The sequence below is a fragment of the Aspergillus pseudoviridinutans genome (genome assembly GCF_018340605.1).
Source record: "Aspergillus pseudoviridinutans IFM 55266 DNA, scaffold_2, whole genome shotgun sequence".
Taxonomy (NCBI): domain Eukaryota; kingdom Fungi; phylum Ascomycota; class Eurotiomycetes; order Eurotiales; family Aspergillaceae; genus Aspergillus; species Aspergillus pseudoviridinutans.
The window spans coordinates 3,852,609-3,874,758 of record NW_025091282.1 but is presented as its reverse complement, the minus strand read 5'-3'; the positions used below and the strand labels follow the sequence as shown (position 1 = coordinate 3,874,758).

General features: G+C 49.8%; 9 protein-coding genes across 9 annotated transcripts; 4 read left to right on the top strand and 5 right to left on the bottom strand.

Moving 5' to 3' along the window:
* Positions 1-2,016: 2,016 nt before the first annotated feature.
* Asppvi_003409 (60S ribosomal protein uL11) lies at positions 2,017-2,760 on the bottom strand (the record flags this gene model as incomplete). Its single annotated transcript, XM_043299374.1, has 5 exons — positions 2,017-2,030; positions 2,083-2,407; positions 2,481-2,601; positions 2,663-2,696; positions 2,757-2,760. 5 exons carry the CDS (start codon positions 2,758-2,760, stop codon positions 2,017-2,019), a joined length of 498 nt encoding a protein of 165 aa, XP_043155309.1.
* A 438-nt stretch (positions 2,761-3,198) lies between these two features.
* Positions 3,199-5,848, bottom strand: sec23 (GTPase-activating protein SEC23; the record flags this gene model as incomplete). The annotated part of the gene is made up of 7 exons (XM_043299373.1): positions 3,199-3,223; positions 3,282-3,475; positions 3,530-4,627; positions 4,679-5,152; positions 5,210-5,504; positions 5,563-5,693; positions 5,756-5,848. 7 exons carry the CDS (start codon positions 5,846-5,848, stop codon positions 3,199-3,201), a joined length of 2,310 nt encoding a protein of 769 aa, XP_043155308.1.
* Positions 5,849-6,570: 722 nt separating this feature from the next.
* Positions 6,571-8,188, bottom strand: Asppvi_003407 (DNA primase subunit PRI2; the record flags this gene model as incomplete). Its single annotated transcript, XM_043299372.1, has 3 exons — positions 6,571-7,332; positions 7,391-7,941; positions 7,999-8,188. 3 exons carry the CDS (start codon positions 8,186-8,188, stop codon positions 6,571-6,573), a joined length of 1,503 nt encoding a protein of 500 aa, XP_043155307.1.
* An 870-nt stretch (positions 8,189-9,058) lies between these two features.
* Positions 9,059-9,866, top strand: Asppvi_003406 (adenylate kinase ADK2; the record flags this gene model as incomplete). The annotated part of the gene is made up of 2 exons (XM_043299371.1): positions 9,059-9,230; positions 9,295-9,866. 2 exons carry the CDS (start codon positions 9,059-9,061, stop codon positions 9,864-9,866), a joined length of 744 nt encoding a protein of 247 aa, XP_043155306.1.
* A 424-nt stretch (positions 9,867-10,290) lies between these two features.
* Asppvi_003405 (thermonuclease family protein) lies at positions 10,291-11,261 on the bottom strand (the record flags this gene model as incomplete). Its single annotated transcript, XM_043299370.1, has 2 exons — positions 10,291-10,749; positions 10,830-11,261. 2 exons carry the CDS (start codon positions 11,259-11,261, stop codon positions 10,291-10,293), a joined length of 891 nt encoding a protein of 296 aa, XP_043155305.1.
* Positions 11,262-11,849: 588 nt separating this feature from the next.
* Asppvi_003404 (putative peroxisomal carrier protein) lies at positions 11,850-12,986 on the bottom strand (the record flags this gene model as incomplete). Its single annotated transcript, XM_043299369.1, has 3 exons — positions 11,850-12,211; positions 12,270-12,811; positions 12,883-12,986. The coding sequence occupies 3 exons, from the start codon at positions 12,984-12,986 to the stop codon at positions 11,850-11,852; spliced, it is 1,008 nt and encodes a 335-aa protein (XP_043155304.1).
* Positions 12,987-13,966: 980 nt separating this feature from the next.
* On the top strand, positions 13,967-16,683 carry Asppvi_003403 (calpain-like protease PalBory; the record flags this gene model as incomplete). The annotated part of the gene is made up of 4 exons (XM_043299368.1): positions 13,967-14,017; positions 14,079-14,455; positions 14,514-14,724; positions 14,776-16,683. 4 exons carry the CDS (start codon positions 13,967-13,969, stop codon positions 16,681-16,683), a joined length of 2,547 nt encoding a protein of 848 aa, XP_043155303.1.
* Positions 16,684-17,067: 384 nt separating this feature from the next.
* Positions 17,068-18,520, top strand: Asppvi_003402 (uncharacterized protein; the record flags this gene model as incomplete). Its single annotated transcript, XM_043299367.1, has 4 exons — positions 17,068-17,170; positions 17,235-17,335; positions 17,408-17,535; positions 17,587-18,520. The coding sequence occupies 4 exons, from the start codon at positions 17,068-17,070 to the stop codon at positions 18,518-18,520; spliced, it is 1,266 nt and encodes a 421-aa protein (XP_043155302.1).
* Positions 18,521-19,148: 628 nt separating this feature from the next.
* Asppvi_003401 (uncharacterized protein) lies at positions 19,149-20,460 on the top strand (the record flags this gene model as incomplete). Its single annotated transcript, XM_043299366.1, has 3 exons — positions 19,149-19,519; positions 19,580-19,643; positions 19,708-20,460. 3 exons carry the CDS (start codon positions 19,149-19,151, stop codon positions 20,458-20,460), a joined length of 1,188 nt encoding a protein of 395 aa, XP_043155301.1.
* Between the last annotated feature and the right edge of the window lie 1,690 nt (positions 20,461-22,150).

Genomic DNA, 22,150 nt, shown 5'->3' with positions numbered 1-22,150 from the left:
TAYCAWKWMAAAATCAAGGTATCTTACTGTTTGGACGAAAGGAGAAAGCAGAAACATGAGACGAGGCTAAGATTCCAGCGGCTGATGGTGCCTCATCTGGCTGGTCTTCTTCCTGCAGCCACAAACCGCACAAACCGCATCCAGAGGCTGAGAGACGCACATGCCATCGCCGTAGGAAGTCAAATAATGAGACATACGAAGGCCTCCAAGGAGTATGGGGGATCAGCATTATTACCTTTCTACCAATGAAGGCTGACACTTCACCATAGACTATCTAGACTAGGCCGCATAATTGTTTTTATTATTTCTTTTCTTTTTTTTTCCCTTTTCTTTTATTCTTTTTACATTTTATTTTTTGAGCACAATCCCTGCTATAATACTCAGTTGTAATTGCCGCATTTTCCCGGCTCATTACTGGCAATCATACAGGCACAATATTAATAATAAGAAGAAGAAGAATAAAATAAATATATTATGGTCAATGGGAAAAGTGAGTACGCAACGCATGCTACGATGCTTGGAGGACAAAAAAATCCCCATTTCCGACCCTGTCCACCGGTCCAACTCAAAAACGCATACCAGGTGGAGCGGCTGCAGCTCCATCCCATGTCCCTAAATTGCCCACTATCCAATGGTCGGAGGCTCCGTATGAGTATTAAATTCTCACCTGACTTGAATCTCTTGACGGAATAATCAAAAAGACAAACGAAAAAGTCCAACACTGCCCGGAGCAGGATCTATCTAGAAGGATGGGAACAGCGCCGCTGGCACTAACAGTGGTAGCCCGTCTGATGCAGTGATCAACAATGTCACAAGTATCGACAACCAGACCAATCGGCAACCTCAGTTGCATCGATATGATTAAAAAGGGAAAAGAACTACTAAAGTTATCACTGCACAGCTTCAAGGTTTTACAGTCATCCTCTCCGTCATCTTGTCGGTTTCTTTGATCCTTCACCGTCGCTCTTCCGGAATCAAGATAAATATGCATCTACCCCACTGCTACATTCCCACCCGCCCCTAGAATGTCACTAGCAAGCTGAAGGGTTCTTCTAAACTTTTGTGTAACTGCTTGGCAATATATATTCTCGGCTCCATACTCCGTAGATTCATACATTAGGCAGACCGCACGAGCGCCACACTATCGATGCTGTGCTCCTTTAGAACCGATAATCGCATCTCGACTGACACAACTTGAGGAGACGGTAAGACTCTTCGTTGGTGGGCATATTGATTGTAATGGACACTCCTCCATCACAGGGGTGAGATGGGTAGACAGGGAATCCATGCATCTCGATGCACAGTCATTGTCTGTGCAGCGATCGTCGAGACGTCCTATGTAGCTCTTGGAGATAGAAGGAGATTAATATCAGCATCCTAGTCGCTGTATGGTTTTGTGACGACAGGAAAACTATCGCCAGTTCAGTCTTGCCAAAAGCAAGTCTGGGAGTTCGGTATCTACCAGGTTGAGGACTTATGATGGGAAGAACAGATTGAAACAACACACATAATAGATTGCAATTCATGACCTAACAAAAGACTACGTGCCAGGTACGAACCCGGTTCTACGGCAGCGATGTCGACCCAAAAGATGGACCACTGTACCCACGGAGAGAAGCAAGCTCCCCTCCAAGGATACCGCGGTGAGTAGAGGGCCAAGTGTTGATCTTCTTTGCGTAAAATAAGCCTATACCACGTTGCGTGAGTTCAATCCAGGCCCGAAGGCGGGAAAGAACGGTAAGAGCCAGAGTGTTGCAAAGGTCATCTGAAGGGACGCTACTTCATGATCTAGCTCGCATTTGGAAAAGCAAGCAAACCACGAGAAGCAAAGAACAGGAATGGAGAGAAGGGACGGACTGCCTAGCAAAAAAGCGTAGGATTTCTCAGACGAACACAATTGGGAATCTTAGGTCATAACTCGTATAAAAAAATTTTTGGTCCAGGGGAATGATCATATTCTCTGTAACTAGCATGTCGTTACAAACCGAATTGACGACCGCCGCACTTTTAGATCATTTATTCCTCGGGAACTGGTTAAAACGTTAGTTCCACTCGGTTAAAAGTGTACTCAACAGGACTTACCGTCGATCTCGCCAGCCTTGATATCGTCAGAGATATCCTTGGGGCTGCGGCCATCGACCTGGCAACCGACGGAGAAAGCGGTACCGAGGATCTCAAGGATGGTACCCTTAAGCTCCTTGGCGAGAGAGCGGTGACGCATCTGGCGAGCAATCTCAACGATCTCGTCGAAGGGGATGGACTTGTTGTGCTTGATGTTCTTCTCCTTCTTGCGGTCACGAGGAGGCTCCTTGAGGGCCTTGATGACCAGAGAGGAAGCGGAAGGCACAACAGAGACCGTAGCCTGACGGTTCTGGATGGTGAGCTTGACAGTCACACGGAGACCCTTCTATAAAGTCGCAAAAATCCTCATATTAGCGATCCGGTTACTCTTCATCTTTCGATTCCTTTGGTATTCTTACCCAGTCACCAGTGTTCTTGGCAATATCTTCACCGATCTTCTTGGGGGACAGACCGAGAGGACCAATCTTGGGAGCCAGAGCGGACTGGGCTCCGACCTCACCACCAGTCACTCTCAGGTGACTATATAACTGTTAGCTCCGTCGCTGCAGAATTTCGTGGCGCGAAGACAAGATGAACTTACATGACCTTCACCTCATTGGGATCGAACTTGGGAGCTGCCCAATGGGTGCTATGTTAGTCGCCATTTTTGTTATAGCCAAGGAGATGATACTTACGCATGGCGAGTGCGAAAGGTCGTCAATCGTCCTTGGAGTGTTGGTCGGGGTGGATGGTACGAAGAAGCAAAATAGAAGTTCACAAAATTTCCTTAAGAAGTTGAGCACATTTTAGCTTGGCCCGCACCTCTGGCTAAGCGAAATCTCGAACGGGGAAAGCTGCTAGGGCTAACCCCACCATGGTCACATGATGTCTACCGTACTTTAAGATGTCCATACATTCGAGGGTATCTTTCCAGCCGCTGTTATGTAGATATCCTTGTCGATACCATCTATTGTTATTTGGAATGATCACCACCGACTTACGCACTTGCTATATTGTGGGTAAAAAGCAGGAAATAAAAACCAAGACAAAATCAAATCACCGCTAAAGATACAAGCGACCCGAGGACCGACGTCAAACCGCCCTTTTTCTCTCGCTATGGCCATCACCTCGTCACGTCTAGCTAGTTCCGGAAACTGCAAGTCTAGATTGGTGGGTTAGCGTGATTCATGAAATTTGTAAAACATGTTAGGATAGCATACTTCATCAAATGATCCATGAATGTCTGCAACGAGACATCATCGGTGAAGATGGTCTGCGACGTCACGCCTCCACCGTAACCTCCTGTCGTATGTGTAGTAGAGGGGTTCAACTTGGACAAGAGGAAACGCGCTTGAGATCCGCCGGCGTCACAGACGATGAAACGAGGCAATGGAAAACGGTCAGCGATCAACTCCTATTCATGAAGTTAGCTTGTGCCTCGTATTATAACTGCAGTGGATGGACCAACCCTAGCATCCTCCTTAGGCTGCTCCAAGAGAACTTTCAGGTTCTCATAACCTTCCTGATCCTGGTAGCCTGCTTTCCTCCATTCGGCAATGGTCTCTCCGTGGAAAATTAGGATATGGAAGAAAGTGTCGAGCAGAAGGATGTGAGTGGGCTGGATTGAAGCTGAGTCGAGAAGAACAGGCTGGCTTCCCTCATGTTCCAGAGAATACGAATCCAGCGTTGGCTGAATCATTACAAGGGCGTCGCCAACATCCTCATGGTTCAGGACGTGTCTGTAGAAAGCTGTCTCGTCAGGCGAGTTGTTGAACACCTGCAAGAACTGGCTGCGGCGGAGGTGGAACATGAATTGCGGATAAAGCGTGAAGTTCTTTTCCAGGCGGAATGAGGTTGGGTCGTCCTTCCGGTAGTCCGCGAAGCGAGAGCACAGCCTGATCAGCATGCGATCAACCCATCTGATGACGTCTGGTCCATCGTCGACATCTGCCTTGTAGACAGCAATACGTGCCATCAGGACGGCAGCAGCTTCCTGATCAAAGGACTGCGCGAGGGTCGGGTCACCGGTTGGGCCACTTAATGGGCGTGCAACAGTTGTGACTCGGAGATGATAATGACCAGAAGCGTGCTGGTAGTAGGTCAAAAATTGCATCATACCCCGCTGAGGGCCTGGTTGCACGGCAGCAGGGCCGCCTTGGTTGGCAATCTCGAAGTACACGCCATAACTTGAGGATGGATCAATGCCGCACATTTTCCAGGCACAGGTGTTGCCAATACCACACTCTGTTTCTCCGACCGAACTTGACTTCTTGTTGAGTGAAACTGCATGACCAATAAGTCCAGTGACCTTGAGCTCCTTTGTAGTCAGTACTTCAAGAGAGGCGTTGAAGCCCATCAGGAGGTTATCGTTGGCATCCTTATCAAAGACCCGAACAAACGACTGCTTGAACTGTGATGACGTGAAGCTGTCTGTAAGGAGCATATGGCCTCCGGTGAAGTTGGCCAGGTTCTTCATTTCCAGAAGACCGACTTGATCGAGGCAGCCGGCAAAAATGTCGACAACATGTCCGTTGTTAGCCGCGCGCTTGGCTAGAGCGTCGTAGAACTAAAATGATCAGCATGCGCAGTCCGTATGAGTAGACAAAATGACGCCTACCTTGACAGCCTTCTTGTAGTACTTAATGTTATCCCGGTCAATGTCGTGGTGGGAACGCATTGGCTCCTTCAGCTCAGGTCCAACGACGTGACCAGGGCCTTCCGTAGCGGGACCGCTGGTGAAAACCATAATGCGCCCACCAGCGTTCTGGAAGGATGTCTCGAGCAGGCCAACAGCAACACTCAGAGCCACACCAGTGCATCTGAGGGGTCGCTTGTCATTGGCAACGGGCCAAGGATCACGCTGCAGCTGCTCGAGAACATTGGTGATCTGGAACTCGGCTTGCTGAACGGGTAGTAGGAAGCGCGCAGCGGGACCAACAGGTGGGCGAGCTGGTTGCTGAGGCATGTTTGGACGAGGTCCAGCGGCGAGGAGTCCGAGCATCTCCTGGACCTGCTTCGCCGCATACTCCTTGCTGCCTCTGAAAACGTACGACTTCGCACATTCGGTATATCCAAGCTCGTGGACTTGGGCCTACACACTTGACGTTAATAGATCGTCCGAAACCAAACAAAGGTATTCGGTTCGTACCATTGTGCCATAAGTGATCAATCCGACAAGAGCATTCGGCGGCAACAAAGACAAGCTCAGAATCAGAGTATCCTTCAACGCCTTCAGACTGTCTTCCTCTTGACAAGTATCGACGACGTAGACAAAGATAGGGGGTGCGGGAGCGGGGCGCGCCAATTGGTATTCGATCGTCGTGCTCTGAGGGTGCAGTTCCGGGGGTATCGCATTCTCAGTGATGTCCTTATAGTGAGGGGGAAGGGGATTGCGCATGAGACAGAAAGGGCAAATCCAGATCCGGGCCCGAACATCGACGTTGCTGTCCTTCGTCAGTCACGCGCTGCAAGCTCAGAGCCGACAGGGGGCGTAGATCATACGCGTAGGGGTTCAGGACAGCCCGACAGGGTGCTTTACAAGTCACCGGCTCATATTGTAGTAATGGCGAATCGGGCTTCTCCTTCAGGGGAGTGTAAACAGCGGCAATAGGGACAACAAGTCGGGACGCTTCCTGCATGCGAATGTGAATAAGTACGGAGGCGCATGGAGGCGATACAATCCCAGTAAACCAACCATGCGAGTGCTTGGAAATGTGTTCCAGCTGAGCCTGATGCCATCACGGTCTTCGACATCGCTCCATTGATCCTTCAACGCTTCGTAGTCCATCGTGCCGTGATGGGGGGTGGATAGGAGGGGGTTGTTTATCGACTGAGCCCAAAACTGCGGACCAAACAAGACACTCTAAGATCACTTCGACTATATAGTGAGAGCAAATTTCTGTAGCATAATCTTATCTTCAAGTGACAGACGCCAACAGCTTTTGTCCGGGAGCTAGATGTGGATCTGGGGGGGTATGTTGTGTGAAGCTGGTACTGTTGGCATGAGGCCAGGTTGCAGCACCCCTGGTTGCTGCCGACAGCCGTAGCGTGCACTAGCGCTCCGCCTTCACTGCTTTAAATACTTCCGGACTGCCCGCTTCCTGCAAATTTTTTTTCTTCTTCTTCTCATCAACAACCGCCGATAACATACATCAACAGCTTCTGTCTCTTGTCATGATGAAGCTGTTTTCGCGTCGCGCGAAGACTGACCTGACCCGACGCTGGGCACCTAGCTTTGAAAGGTCGTTCCGATCCTTTGCGATAATCTGGGAATCAGCTGTGGTTACAAATGACTTCGTACAATTTGCTCCTTAGAGACATAAGCTATATACAGTATTAATGCGGAAAAATCCTGCACAGAGTACTTTGAGTGTTTTGATACTTGGCAGTCTCAACATATAATAATCCCGATGTTGCGTCCTGCAATTCCCATAACCAAAACGCCTAGTGAGAAAAAGAACCTGGCCACAAAGATAGAAAAGCATGGCGTCGTCAAACCGTATCCGCACCTTATGCATCCTTGGGAGGCTTCCCCATTTGTTTGAGGAGATAGCTGCGCTTGAAGTAGGTGTTCGGATGAACTATGGTGTCCAAATCTGTCTGACTCCAAGTACCGTCTTCCTTGACTCGCTTGATATCCGCTTTGTGCGCCCATTCAAAGACCCTGTTGCAAGCAATATGATAGCGCGTCTTCTCAACATCCTCGCGCACGCCTCGTAGAACGTCCTTGTCATGAACACCAGTGGACTGAAGCAGTCCGATGAGATTATCGACGGAGAAGTGACGGTAGGGGCACCCATGAGTCTGGCCAACTCCGGGGTTGGAGTCGTTGAGAATCTTCTGGCAAGAGTAAGGAGGGTATCCCCGACCTCGTCGATTCACATCACCACCGACGTCACCATAGGCATGGCGGATATTGTATTTGTACCGAGAATTAAACTCGTCGTCTGTAAAGCCTTTGAAGGACTGCCGCCAGAAAATGATACACTCTTCAAGAGATAGGCCGATTCCTTTCAGAAAGAGCGTATATTGAAGTCGACCGAAGTGCTTCAAGTGGTTGTTCTTACGCAGCGTCACGTGTAGACTCCGCATGCAGAGAGGGAAGTGCTGTGAAAGGCGATCGATGTTACTGGCAGTAATTGGTGCGCCTTCAACAAACCCTTCACCTTCCGAGTATACCGATTCTGCGCTACCGAAGTTCTTCGACAGGTGATTCAGGATTGGCGTAAGACGATCATCCTCATCCAATCGTGGGAGAGCCCGGCTCGTGAGCTTGTAGTGGTCAGCCAACTCATACCCATTCACAGTGCAGTGTAAAGGAGACACATACCTCGAGGGCGCGTTCCAATCGGGCCGTGAATTCGGCTATGATCATACTCAATTGTTCTCTGCCAGGCACATATGCTTTCCCCTTGGACAGAAGCACCGCTCTCCTCTCCACAAGCTCTGGTACTCGCTCCCAGTCCACTTTGTACCAAGTCTCCTCATCGACACGACGCAGACGGGGTGTCGCGCTCACTAATTTCTCAGCAATCTCGCGCCTCTCCTCATCACTCACAGGTTCCCAGTCCAGATTTAAGGACTCGATGAAGGCACGTTTCTCCCGTGAGTCATCCTGTTGAAACCGAAATCTGAACAGCATTGTCTCCGCCCGCACGAAGCGTCGGCGGAGGTCCTCAGTTGCTGAAAACGCCAGGCGAAGGATGAAGTGGGAATAGTGATCTTTCTGGCGTTCATTCTTTAGTCGCTGATCTGATGCACCGGAGGAAGAGGATGTATTGGAGGAAAGTGGGAGATATTTCTGCAAGAGAGGAGTGATATGCGCTGCAGTCTCGGCAGCCGACTTATTTCGATAGGAGCAGGCTTCGATTTCGGCCAATACTGGACAGAACTATGAGCGGACGAAGGCATCATGTTAACAGAAATCACCATTCATACCCTTGAGTCTATCGATAGCCCATTGTTCAAACTGCTCAAGTGTGATCTCCGCAGTCGGGGGAATATCATAGAAATTCAAACGATGCGGGTAGTCTTGCTGCTTGTATGCTGGCGATGCGAACTGCTTTTTCTTGTGGTCCAAGGTCGCTCTTCTCTTTGGATCAATTTTCTGAAAATCTTGCCGAATCATTTTGGATTGCAGTCAGAATGACATCCGAATCTATCTGTGCGCGATATTGTGTTCAAATGTTAGTCTTGTAGAGATACCGTCGAGACTCCATTATCGTCCACTCTCACGAACCTCACGCGAGACGCGCCGGACACGCGTCGATTACCCAAGGCACGTGACTATCCCAAATTAAGAAGCCTCAGGCATCAATTTTGACAGCCGAGGAACGCTTGGAGGATCCGTCCAAAAAGTCCCGGTAGATTCGAATTACGGGGTTTGCCCGTGTGGACTCGGCTGGTGGAGTCGTTACCGCTGGAGGGTTGCGCATGCATGCGATTGGACTTGGAAGGGTCAATAATGCATGCATGTGAAAGAGAGTATACGGAGTACAACATCGCATGTCATCGGTCCATCGCGACTATACGTCCTCTGATATAGCTGTATCCTCCAATGTCTGGCGTATAAGTAACATTCTGCTGCCACCAAAGGGCCGTACGGACTCATCGGACTCTCCTCCGATCTCCGCTCACCGATTTCCTATTCAAGAGGACGGATGCTAGACCCCACAGAATTCGTCCCCGATCGAGTGCCGGAGATAATTTCAAACACTTCCGCAGATTCGGTGTTTTGATCGACAGGTCATATATGACTCCTGACAGTTACGACCTCCTCTGTCAATCTCCGGCTCAAGTACCTTACACTTGAAATAAACGATTCGACTATGTACATCGCATGATACCGGAAGTCTCCACCTCCTTTTGTCATCAATTGATTACATCCAGCAACATTGCGACTAAGGACCAAGAACCCTGAGAAGCTGTCGGAACGTTGGGCGGCTCATTATCCCCCTTCGAAGAGCGTTTCAGATCAGCACACGGGCGAAGGAAGGGAATGAACTCAATCACTCGGCAGCTTAAAAAGGCTGCGCGTATCATCCTCATTGGTGCGCCTGGCGTAGGGAAGGGAACTCAGACAGAAAGGCTCCTCGCACGATATCCAGAGCTATCCTCAATCAGCTCAGGGGACCTGTTGCGCGAAAATGTGCGGAGGAAGACCCCGTTAGGTAAATACAATCATCTTCTTGAGTCCTACAGGCGAATCTCTCTAACCGCGTTGTCCGCTCGAAGGTCTCAAAGCAGAGGCCGCTATGCAGGCTGGCAACCTCGTTCCCGATTCCATGATCCTCGAGCTCATCTCCTCCGAATTCAAGTCCAAGGGCTGGCTCCCAGCAACAGCGCCTCTTGCAACGGCCACATCACATCACACGTCTCGTCCGACCCCCTCGTTATCCCCGTCCGCCTCATTCATCCTTGACGGATTCCCACGAACCGCCGCTCAAGCCTCGAGCTTGGACACCATTGTCCCCGTAAATTTCGTCGTTCACCTCGTCACACCACCATCCGTTATTCTCTCGCGGATCGCATCGCGCTGGGTCCACGAACCGTCTGGGAGAGTGTACAATACCGATTTCCACGTCCCCAAAGTCCCTGGCAAGGACGATGTCACAGGGGAGCCTCTGACACAAAGGCAGGACGACTCAATCGATACATGGAAACAGCGGCTGCACAAGTTTGAAGAAACCAGCAAGGCTTTGCTGGAGTACTATGAGCGGAAGGGCTGCCTGTGGCGTGTGGAGGGCAACTCTAGCGATGAGATTAGCCCAAAGCTCTTTGCAGAGATTGAGCGCAAGTTCTGTTGAAACTTGCCCGTTGGGCATATTGCTGTTGAACTTTAAGCGGTACCATGTGCTATTCGTTGGTAAGACACGGGCAAGGCGTACAATCACGGTTTCGTTATGAATTTGGTATCACTTCTGCATGACTCCATATGTTTTGAACTGCATGATCGGGACTGCATGGGCTCCATCGGCTCTACTGAGCTCATACTCAGTTGTCAAGCTTATCTTTATTGACGATGTTTGATTCGATTGCAAACACCGGTTGCATCTACGCGACAAGATATATAGTCTCCTAGTTTAGCAAAGGCAATGATGAAAGTTATGAACACGAAGCTTTCCAAGGCATCAACACCATACATGGAAGGCAAAAGATATCAACCGTAACGTCGTGACAGCAGGCTATAGACGCCATAAACCACCCTGAATTCAAATCCCGGTCATTTCTTCATTTCTTAGTTTCAACCCGGGATTGCACAGCATCCTCCAGTCCCATACGGGTCTTGTACTCTCTGGGACTCTCCCACTCTGTCCTATTGCGACGATAGTCCTTCCACAGTCCAACGCCCCTCAGCTTCGCCCACCACTCTGCTTTCTTATACCTGCGCTCCATGGCCTCACCGCCAAACTCCGCGCCCCATTTCGCTTCGTATACAGTCGCGAGGCCCCGTTTCAGCATCTCATATGACACGTCCCGACGACGAAGGGGTGGAAAGTCCAGAAACCGGCGCACGTACACACTGGCGACCGCACGCTGATACTGGTCCGGTCGATGGATGTAGGCGCGGACTCGACGATTGAGAAGATACGAGGTAAGCCATTGGTGTGCTTCGCGGGCGAACGGCTGTTCGGGACGGCCGAAATGTGCGAGCTCGGGGGCGTCGATCCCAGCTAGGCGAATGTGGACCTGAGTTTCAGTATGAGACATAGTTCGTAATCCTCCTTGGGAACAGATGACAGCAGGCAGAAAACAGAGATCAAACGCACCGTCTTATCTCTTAGTTTCTTCTTCGACGTCGGGATCTTCTTCCACGGCAGCCATCCCCACCCCGCAAGTCTTCCGCCAGGTGTATGATATATTCGAAAGTTATCCCCGTCGCCAACACTCGTGACCTGGCCCAGCAGACTCCTGCGACGGAAATACGACGGCGTGATGCTCACTGCGTCGGGGAACCGGCGCAGATAGCGGCGATGGATGTAGAATGCGCCCAGGAAACCGCTCGTCAGAATCAGGGTCGGGATGATCGTTCTCGCTTCTGTAAAGGCAGCCCAGTCTATCGCTGTTACCGAGGACTCCCAGTCCTTGCTTTTTGAGGTTTTGGGCGAGCTCGCTGCAGCTTGTCTTTCATCGTGTTCGGATGCGTGTTTCGCGGTTTGTTGCTGGGCTTGCGAGTCGGAAGCCCATGGCGGCCATCGCATGACGGCTCATAACCTCGCTCCTGCTTGTTTGGAGGTTCTGAGACTGCGAAGAATTGGCCAGATAAGACTGGCAATCCGAAGCTCGGTGACAATGGAGAGAGGCGCAGTTGGTAATTGGTGTTGTTTATGGGAAGGGTTGGGCGGTCAGACCAGAAATATATGTCCCGTTGTCCGAGGAATATATTTTGCGGAAGAAGGGAGCTAGCGACCACAGCACTTTATTCGAACAATATCAAAATCATATCCTACCTTTTAAATATTTTTAATGTCTGTTGCTGGCAGCACGCAATACTAACTGATTTATCTGTGGATTTGTCTGTATACCCTATCGATATCTGACTCTATCGCGTGAGATTCCCTGACACATGTTGGCCTCTATGTAATCATCAGATTTGGATATACACCCGGTATAGTTCATGCTCTATATATCATGGCTGCCTCTTATAATATACAAGAGGATCAAAAAAACTTTGAGGAAAGCCCGCGAAATATACAAACCAAGCGCCTGGAAGAAGAAACAGAAACGAAGGTGGACGGGAAATCGTCGTCGCTGAACAGAGAAAATTAAAGGCGACTGAGTCAGAAATTCTATTTGAGAGTCGCAGGAAGACTCGTCTTGGCCTTCGATGCAGCGGCGTCAACGGCCTTTCGAAGCTTCTCTTGCCTGATCTTGCGTAGGTATGCGAAGAGAAGAATGAACATAAGTTCCATTCTCTCCTTGGTCATCATCAGGAGACCTTGTACCAAAAGGCCCTTTGTAATTTGTGGTCCAATGCCCTTGAACAAGGAAAGAGCTCCTTCCTTCTCAGTGATATAACGCATGACTTCGCCAAAGGTCTTGAAGGGCTTCCCTTCGCGACCTGGTGGGGGTCTAGACTGAAGACCAACTTTCGCAACGATCAGTGGCTGAGTTGCAATGGTGGCAAGAGACTTTGAAAGTGCACCAAGAACTGCAATAACAGTTAGTCTTGAAGCGGCGACCGCAGTCGAATGATGTCTGCAACTTACGGAAAGCTTCCCAAGGTTTGAGACTGTTCTTCCCCGGGAAAATTATGTCCTTCAGGCGCTGATAGGCCCCGTATGTGATTGCCGGGTTGACGACAAGAATCAGACTGGCCTTGAGACCTCTCCACAGACCAGTCCAGCCATCCTCGCTGTTGATAACCTCCTTACCCGTCTCGATCAGGCCTTTCTTCTCCCCCTTTGGTTGTGTTTGTTGTCTTGTTGTAATGACTGCGACCGGAATAGTAAAGATCTGAGCGACAGCACCCGCGACGGCACCCAGACCCAGCTCGACAGCGGTACCAGGGGGCTTCTGCACCCGTTCAGATGCCATATAGAGGGAGCGAACGACGCTGTACCAGTAGAAGTAGGCGAAATTGGTGGATGCAACACCAATCAAGGACCCAACCATTCCAGAATATAGACCCTCAATTCCCTCATTCTCCACAATCTTGTTGATGGCATCCAAAGTCGATTCATAGTGCACCGTTCCATCCGATCCGTCCGTCGTATCGCTCTTCACCTGCACCTGCAGTCTCGTCTTGACTCTGTCCATCCAATCATTTTTGTGTTAGCTTCGTCACCTTCGGATTCTGCAACTATAAGAGAAACAACGTACATATCTAGGGGATATACGATCGCATTCGCGAGAACTGCACCAGTTGCGCCGGCAACAGCACTTCCCCAGGGGGAAAGACGCATGGCTTTGGATTGGCCTGTCATTGTCCGCGACGAGCTAGTTGGTACCTCGGTATTTGATTCTTCAAGACAGGTTAAGGGAAGAAGGAAAGAAACAATATCAAAAGACTAGGTCTATTCAATCCGGTATTCAGTCACAGGCTGGGCGAAGTAATAATTGGCAAAGAGAGATAGAGTATTCTGGGTGGAGTGGGAAGGCGACAATTACTCGCAACACCGTTATCCTTCAGTAAGCAAATGGAAGCAAACACATTGGACGCATATCAGTCCAACTGTAAAAAGAAAATGCAACAAGATTGTATTGTAGAGAAGAAACAAGCAGGTATCAACTGCCCCGTGCTAACTGTACAGTAGTAGTACGGAAGTGTCCAGCACCTCGGTGGACCGCGCATGACGAAAAGAGCCGAGGTATCTCTGTTGCATTGCAGTGTTCAGCGTGAGTGTCCGGTATCCGCTGCGGTCTGTGTCTGCCGCCTTCACCGCCCGCCGCATTCCCGATCCTCCCCGCCGAACCATACGCCATCTGCCTACCTCTGGAGAGGTACTCCGTATTATTGACCTGGTAGGCTGGTACACAGCTTCAAGGTGACATGCTTCGACACCATCATTACTACCGACGTCATACATTCGATTGAAGGAGCAAATTAGCATTCAAACATTAGCTGGCAAGACCTCCTCTCGGGATCGGCAAGGTCATCGCATTCTACTATTCTGATTCCACCTGTTATCAAATAACTAATCGGAACCCGTCATACAGCACATCGCGGGACGGTGTTGACCTCGGATGTCACGTTCGGAGATTTGCCTGGGACCCCTCGGATCGGTCACAAGCAGTGTCAACCACTTGTATCACTCCGCACCCTGATAGGTGGCTTTTGTTAGCGGATCTCTGCCCTAATGTCTTGCGGATGCTCGTTGCAAGCTTGACAGGCTGTGACGCGTAGTAGATCTGGCTACACCAATACAAACGCGCACCAAACGATTGTCACCCCTCGTGGGGCAGGATGTCTAGACCCCACGCCTCTTCGCAAAAGACTTTAATTGCTCATGCTCTGGTAGATAGTTTCCACTCTTTCGGCTTAACCAGCAAGCAGCCCGCGACTAACCAGTGATTAGAAAGCTGAACGAGATGTATCTGCAGCTACTTCTCAGAGGCAAGCMCTGGAGGCTGCCATTGATGCCGCTGAGCATTATATGAAAGCTTTGTCTCTGGCAGCCACCACTAACGACAAGCAGTCGTTAGATGCGAAATGCAAGGAATGGCTCTCCAGAGCAGAGAAAATCAAAGAAGCCAAGGATTGGCGATCCGCAATCCGGGTCCATGAGCGACATGCAGCGGAACTACAGACACCAGTGTCTACGCGCACGCTCACAACTCGTGAAGAAATAATCTTGCTTGAAGGGGCCAAGCTGAATGGCTTTATCTTTCCGCCATGGGCAGGGCCTCCGAGTCTAGAAGAATTCGAACCTAGTGAGGGAGGGCAACTATTTATGTACGTTCATGCAGTGTTTACTACATGTATTGTCTAAGTGACTGCTAACACAACGTAGTGACAAGCCTGACCTCCATCTTTCTGACAAACAGAAGGCCATATTTGATGGGTGGAAGCGGCCTTCAGAGCTGTTGGCGCATGTCGGCGGCGATACGTCCGTGCTGTCCGTACCAGAGAAGACTGATCTTGTACAAGACGTCTTGACAGACTGCTCTGTTGTCGCCAGTCTCTGCGCTACAACCTCCCGATCGGAACGTGGCCTTGACAAGGTAATCCACTCCGACTGCTGATGATCGTGTCAGGCTCTGACATGAAAGTAGCGCTATCTACCTGTGATTTATCCCTGCGAGTATGACACAGGTCACCCCAAGCCTTCGCCTTCAGGGCGATACATTCTTCGTTTTTATTTCAACGGATGCTTCAGGAAGGTGGTCATCGATGACCGCTTGCCATCGTCGAAGACCTCAAGGTCACTTTATGTTGTTGATAGAAATAACCCCAATTTTCTGTGGCCTGCGCTTGTGGAAAAGGCGTACCTAAAGCTAAGAGGGGGCTATGACTTTCCCGGGAGCAATTCTGGAACAGACCTGTGGGTACTGACGGGTTGGATACCTGAACAAGTCTTCCTACATCATGAGGATGTGACTAGCGATCAAATATGGAGGCGTCTCTTTAGATCGTTTCAATATGGCGATGTCTTGCTGACTATTGGGACTGGGAAGCTAACTGAAAAAGAAGAGGAAGAACTGGGCTTGGTTAGTGAGCATGATTATGCGATTCTTGATATGAAAGAGTTCAAGGGCCGTCGGCAAATGTTAGTGAAGAACCCGTGGGCTGGAGTCGACACGGCTAGTGGAAGGACGGAGAATGCCCTTGAGTCAAACGTGCCGCACGACCGATCGTCACTCTCTCCTGGGACGTTTTGGATGGACAGCGAGATGGTCTTCCAGAACTTTGAAAACCTTTATCTGAATTGGAATCCCAGCCTGTTCAAATACCGCCAAGATATACATTTTACATGGGACCTCGCAGCTGGGAAGGGTGTTCCGGGCTGCTTCGTGAAGAATCCCCAGTTTGCAGTAACCTCCGAAATGGGAGGTACTGTCTGGCTGCTCCTCGGCAAGCATTTCAGAACCATTGATCTATCCGGCTATTCTTCATCTGAGGACTCTCAAGCCGGGTTTATTAGCCTTTACATATTTAATGCAGATGGTAAGCGTGTCAGTCTAAGTGATGGTGCGCTTCATCGGGGTCCCTACGTGGACTCGCCCAACACGCTAATGAGGCTGGAGATGCCGCCGGGAACCACTTATACGGCAGTTGTCTCCGAGGAATCGCTGCCTACTTTGAGTCAAAATTTCACACTATCCGCTCTCTCGATCTCGCCGGTGCATATTGCGCCATCACAGAATAAATTTATGTGTGTGAGTAAGGTCCAGGGTTCCTGGATGCCTTCCACGGCAGGCGGCAATGCAGAATCAGCTCGGTACCCCACGAATCCGCAGTTCGCATTAACGCTCTCGAATGCCACTGATGTTTCCATTTTGTTGGAATCGTCCGACACCGAACTTGCAATACATGCGAAGTTGTTCTTTTCGAACGGAAAGCGCGTGACTAGAGTTCGCAACCGCGACATTATCACTGATAGCGGCGACTATCGTCGTGGAGCGGCTCTTGCTGAAAAGAGACACCTGGATAAGGGAGTGTACACAATTGTTTGTTCCACATTCGCTCCGGACCAAGTTGGCCGATTCGCACTTTGGGTCTCATCTATGGTTCCATGCGAGGTGAAGCCCCTTTCATCCGAAGCAGCAGGACGGCGAGCAGTGTTATCAGATGTCGGTGTCTTGCCACCAGGAAGAGACAGGATGCTGGCGCCTTTGCACGTCCCGCGACTTACCCGAATCAAGCTTATTGCTCGCAGTCGCCGTTCTACGATCGGCGGTCATCCCGTTGGCCCTTCACCAGTGCTGATGACAGTCGAACTGGGCCAAGGTCCTTACAAGGAGACTCTGGCGACTTCAGAAGACGGAGATCATAGCGATGCAATATCTGGCGTACGTATTGAAGACTTCGACCTGCATCCATGTCTTGGAGATAGCCGTGGTGTGTGGATTGTCCTTGAGAGGATTGGAGGTCCTGGAGGTCAGGTAGAAGATCACTTTGAAGTTGAAGCCTTGGCGGAAGAGCGGGTTGAGATCGGTGAATGGTTTGTCGAAGATGCTTAAAACTTGATTTGGCAATATATTCTACCTCGGATCTGCGGAGTTGTCGATGACCCTGAGACCTCTTGCGTAATGCCGGGCGACAGCACAAGTAACGAGACATGAGAATAATGTTTGAAGATTCTTTACTTGACATGAAAAATTGTATCATTCTCTTCAAGTGTAGATTGAAAAATCGTAAATAAGCATGCAGTGTATAATGCATGTCTCTGCAGTCCATTAAGTCCATAGTTGTACTTCAATTCCACCAGGCTCGGCGGTGCCCGACAACATTAAAATTGGAGCTTCAACGTCATCCCCGCTTTATTCATGCGTCCCGCTCCTCCACCCCAACAATCCCCGATTTCGCCATACACATACAGCCGTTGTTGTAATCTATTCATATCCATGACGAGCAATATTCCTGCTAGTCTCAAGTCTGCGGACATTGGGCGTTTCGCGGTGAGAGCGGCCCAAATTGAGCGGGTGAAGCCCGTCGTTGCCTACTGGTGTGAGTGCTGTGCGATTGTACCCTCGAGACACCAACGCTGACACATGCTCTTCTCCGAATGTAGGTAACTACTGGATAGCCAACCAAATAATCGAGAGAGGATTACACAAATCGGACCATGAAGTCGAACAATACGCGATGGATCTGATGGAGAAGCTGGAACGAGTACGTCGAGCGATGGGACCCCCTGGAGCGATTTCACAGTGTACCTGAATGTTGACATGGAATGGTACAAAGTTCAGAAATGAGAACTCGGATAATGATACAGTGATCGATGCAGTCGCGGCGAATGCCTACGTGGAGCAGTTCGGCTTGGAGGTCTTTAACCGGGCGGATACGACTATGAAGGCCAACAAAGTGACCAAGTGAGTAGTCATGGACAGACCTCAGGTTGGATTGTGATTGACGGGTTGCAGGCAAACGGCAGACACGTTCCAGGCTGCCGCTACGTTTCTTGAATTATGTCAAATTTGGAATCCCCTCGAACCCGAAATTGCTGCGAAAATCAAGTTTGCCAAGTATCATGCGCTGAGAATTGTGAAGGCGATCAAGGCCGGAGAGGATCCTAACGCAACAAACCCGGTCACCAAGGAAGGCGACCAGGCAGAAGGGCTGACAGTAACCGAGGATGATCTTGAGGCACAGGCTGCCGCAGATCTTGCCTCGCAGGGGCAGCAACCAACTGTGGAGGAGGTCCCTGATGAATCTGAGCGTGCCGAAAGAGCTATGGCACAGCAGTCATCAATGGACGAATCGTTGCACCCGTCGAGATCTTCATCAGCTACTCGGCCGCAGCGTACAGGGGATGCGTTTACCATACCCGATGTTCCAACAAGCGCTCCACGGACACAGACTCCAGAAACAGGTCCTGCTGCGGAGCAAGGCTCGACCTTAGATCTTCCTTCAGCCCCAGCGACTATTGGCCCTTCTTCGTCAATCCCGAATCTCCCAGACACACCTGCGAGCCTGGGCGCTCATCACCCCGGTGATCCCAACTCGTTCCATTCCTTCCCTCCTCCTTCCAACCTTCCTTCAAGTCCTCCAGCTACATTCAACCAACCCAGCTATTTCTATAATCAACCCAATCCAAGCGCGTGGGCTCCTTCACCACCTGTACAACCCCATACAGCACCGGTACCAGTAGTCTCGCGCCCGGTTCAGCAACCAGCACCAGCGGCTGTACCCACAGTCTCGGCCTCAAGTCAAAGCAATTCACAGGGGATCGATGACCAAGCCATTGCTCTAGCCCAAAAGCATGCCCGTTGGGCTGTGTCCGCACTGACATTTGATGACGTTGATACGGCGATCAAAGAACTTAGAAACTCTCTGAAATATCTGGGGGCAGAGTAATGGATTCATAGACCAATATCTGCTCATGTACTTCGCGCTGAACAAGCCTTTGGAGGAAACTTCCTGTACACAGATTAAGCTGTTCGGCTTGGTCAAGTTCTCCTTGCTTTTAAGCTTTCCCACTATATTATGATGCCCATGATGTTACATAGCTCTGCTAAGTCATTCTGATAAAATACTGAGTCCCAAAAAGCTACGAGCTGATCTTCCCAGTCTAATCTTGCTTAACAATGGTATTCTGAACAGTATGGAGTAGAAGAAACTCGTTCATTGTGGCATTTCCACATACGAGGTATAGTCCGAAAGCAATGCTAAATAGCTTGCTGCAATAGCAATCCCTTTCTGCATAAATTACACAAGCCTACAAATATTACTTCTTGTGAATACTTTGAAATAGCAAAGAGAGTTGAGATTCTGGACCGACGACTAAGACAGTCCAACCCATGAATCACCAACACACTCCTCACTTCGCATTCACACGTTTGTTGAAACACCTCAGGCCTTTATTAACAGGGCCAACTTACCACACTATTCCTGAGCAGGAATGCATCCCACGCTCTCGTTCTCGTTCAATACTCACATCTCGCCTGCCCGAAAGCTAAATTGATCACTGATCACACTACACAAGATGGCCTCTAAAACAAGAAGCCAGCAAACTCTTTCCATCGGACATACCGAGAAGAATGCCATGGAAGAAGCTCTGGACGATGGTGTCCTGCGCCTCAACATGCGATACCGCGATTTTACATTGTTTCTCGATTTGAAAGACCAATATCACAAGGAGTTCCTTTCGCGGCTTACGGAACACACCGAACAGTTCGGGTTTGAGTGGGGAATGTTGGAGCAATCTAAACAGGAGCGTATGTCGTGTGCTGAGAGCTTTTTGGGCCGGTATGGGATGCTGTATTGGGGTACGGAGTTGAATAGGGAAAGGTTCCTTATGAAGGATTCTCGAGAGGATCCGGCTTCTCTATGTGTCTATCCGGAGAGGAAGAAGGAGTGAGTATTCAGTTTGTTTTGTTGGTTGCCGCTGTCTGAGTCGCGTTGACGCCGAGGTAGGATAGTGCGCGTGATTGAGATGCTGCTGCAGAAGAAGGCTCGAAGCATACTCAAAACTAATATGGTCAGTGAGATGAATGTGCTCTTTTTATTGCGTGACTCGATATCTAACAGGAAGGACAATCCAGACTCCTCAAACACCGAGCGATGCGGCTGCCAAAACGACGTCTTCCTCGAGCCTTGTTACCAATGGACTGGCAGGAAGTCTATCGTCCAGGGTTGGCGAAAGCAATAACCAGCTAGGGAAAAGAAGGGTCCCCGATGATCTTGAAGCTTCGCCCTCACGAGTCAAAAGTGCAGATGCCAGGGCCATTAGGCCATTCAGCTCTATCAGTGACACCACGAACAACGCCATGAGAACACTGGATCCCGTCAGCGTGAATGAGGCATCAAGAAACATAAGCCGTGCTGAATACTATGGAACCCCGAAAACGGACTCAAACCACTCAAGATTCACTACTGCACACACAGCGCGGATGCCCGAAGTCGCACTACAACAGCAGACAAAGTTCCTGGTATCTGCCTCAACTCAACCGAACATGGCGCCTGTTTGGGTCCCCTTCCGGTCCTTTCAATCTGCAGCATCCTTCCTAGTGCACATGGCGGAGGAGTGCAACATCCATGAATGGGATCCTAGTGCTCAACTGAACAAGGAGATCTCAAAGTGGGACAGCAGTCCTCCAGCACCGCAAACAGTTGTGGCCGCGTCGGTCAAGTTCGACTGGTCCGAGTTCTTTATAAGGGTACGACAGGGTAGGGATGACGACTGGGAATTTGTGATGCAGGAACTTCGCAATTCATGGAGAGTTACAGGCGAGGATCAAAGCGAGGCGAGAAATCAGCGATTCCACATCCTTGTGATGCTTCATGTTGTCTCCTGAGCAACTTTTTTGGTCCAAGGCTGCAGGATCTATGCTGAAGAAGAACCTACCGCGAGAGAGGGAGAGTGAGAGCACAGGTAAAGTTCGCACCGTGATTCAGTTATGCAAAGTAGTGAGGTACGAGATTCGTACCAAACGCTTACCAGGACCGAAAGTATACTGATCAGGACAACAGTTCAGAAGAATGAGTACGCCGAGTTCTCACTAGAGTTGCAGCCATTCATTCCACCGCAGTGGAGACATGGCGTTGATGGCACGACCAGGTTCAAAGGAGACAATGCATCATGATCTGGGCGAAATATGCGGAACGCTTGGACATAAGTTCCTTTTGCAATTCTTGGCTCGGAAATGGGGCAAATGGTAGAAAACCAGTGAGACATGCCCGCCTTGTTGCTTTGAGCGATATTCATTGCGGGATTTGGATCGTCGCAGCCGTGGCTTGAGCACGTTGTGGAAATAGCAATAATAGATAGCCTATGATTATGGACCTTTTAGGCTCTGAAGTCAACCTTAGATGCGCCTGAGTAAGCTTTTAGTAATTTCAATAGTGGCTCTTGTTTCATTGAAGTCCCTTCGCCATCGAGTGCTCAAGTGCTCAAGAATGAAGGCGCGTCGAAGTCTACCGCATTTTTACAGCGAACTACTTCAGATTGCCCCAGAATAACTGCTATTACTTCGCATGCTCCATCTTGAGCTGCTCAATATGGACAAGTAGTACAAATGAACAAACGTCGATCATCTATTTCATATCCCGAAACGATCAACTTCGTCTTGAAAAGCTTGACCCCAAGCTCGGGCTTCAACTTTGCACTGTCCAACCGGGATTCATGTCTCGCAATGTGATCGTTCCTAGAATTGTCCCTCGGTTTCTCACCGTGATCATGACCAACAATCCCAAATCCGCCGGTAATTTCCTGCGCCTCTTGCGCCTCTTGCGCTATCGTTGCTCTTTCGGGCATGTGGCTTCGTACCTCCTGGTCGCAAACCCACTTAGGGGCGGAACTATGATCGGACGGTGTCCCTGAAGAACGGAGGGCGTCCCACACCGCGTGCTTGGCAGGGGAAGAGATGATCAATCAATTTCTGGCTTCCCTGCAGAGACCAAGCAGATATTGGTTATGCTGAACAGCGGGTATCCCCACTATTCTGGCGAAATTTCTAGACGTAGCGCTAACGGAGTTTGCTCGGGTTGGGAAAATGCGAAAAGGCCCTCCACCTTTTTCCGTTGGTTCAACACCGTCGTGACTATCATCATCTTGTTCTTTGTTCGTGAGAGAAATCGCTCTCGCAAACGAAGGTGGCCCTCATATTCGGTAGGCATGCATTTGCTATGGTTCCGCAACTGGACAAAACGAAGGAGAGTCAGTAAGCGAGAGCGTCGAGGAAGCTAGTGGTGGGATACTGGAGGTTGTTACCACTCTACCATGTGCAATTAAGGCGATCACTGGATCCTTGGGTTTGGTTCGGGTCATACCGTAGGCAGATTTAGTCAAGCCAGTTCCAAAGAGAGGCAGAAGCATGGGATGCCGTCATCATACTGATAGGCGTGGCAGATCGCCTTATTAACAAAAACGCATGGAACAAAGAATGAGGTATCGGTCTATTCATGAACAACCATCGTCTTAGCAAAAGAAATAAATTTGTAAGCGTAATGCAACTACTCATAGACAGTAGATCAGAGGAGGCTGTT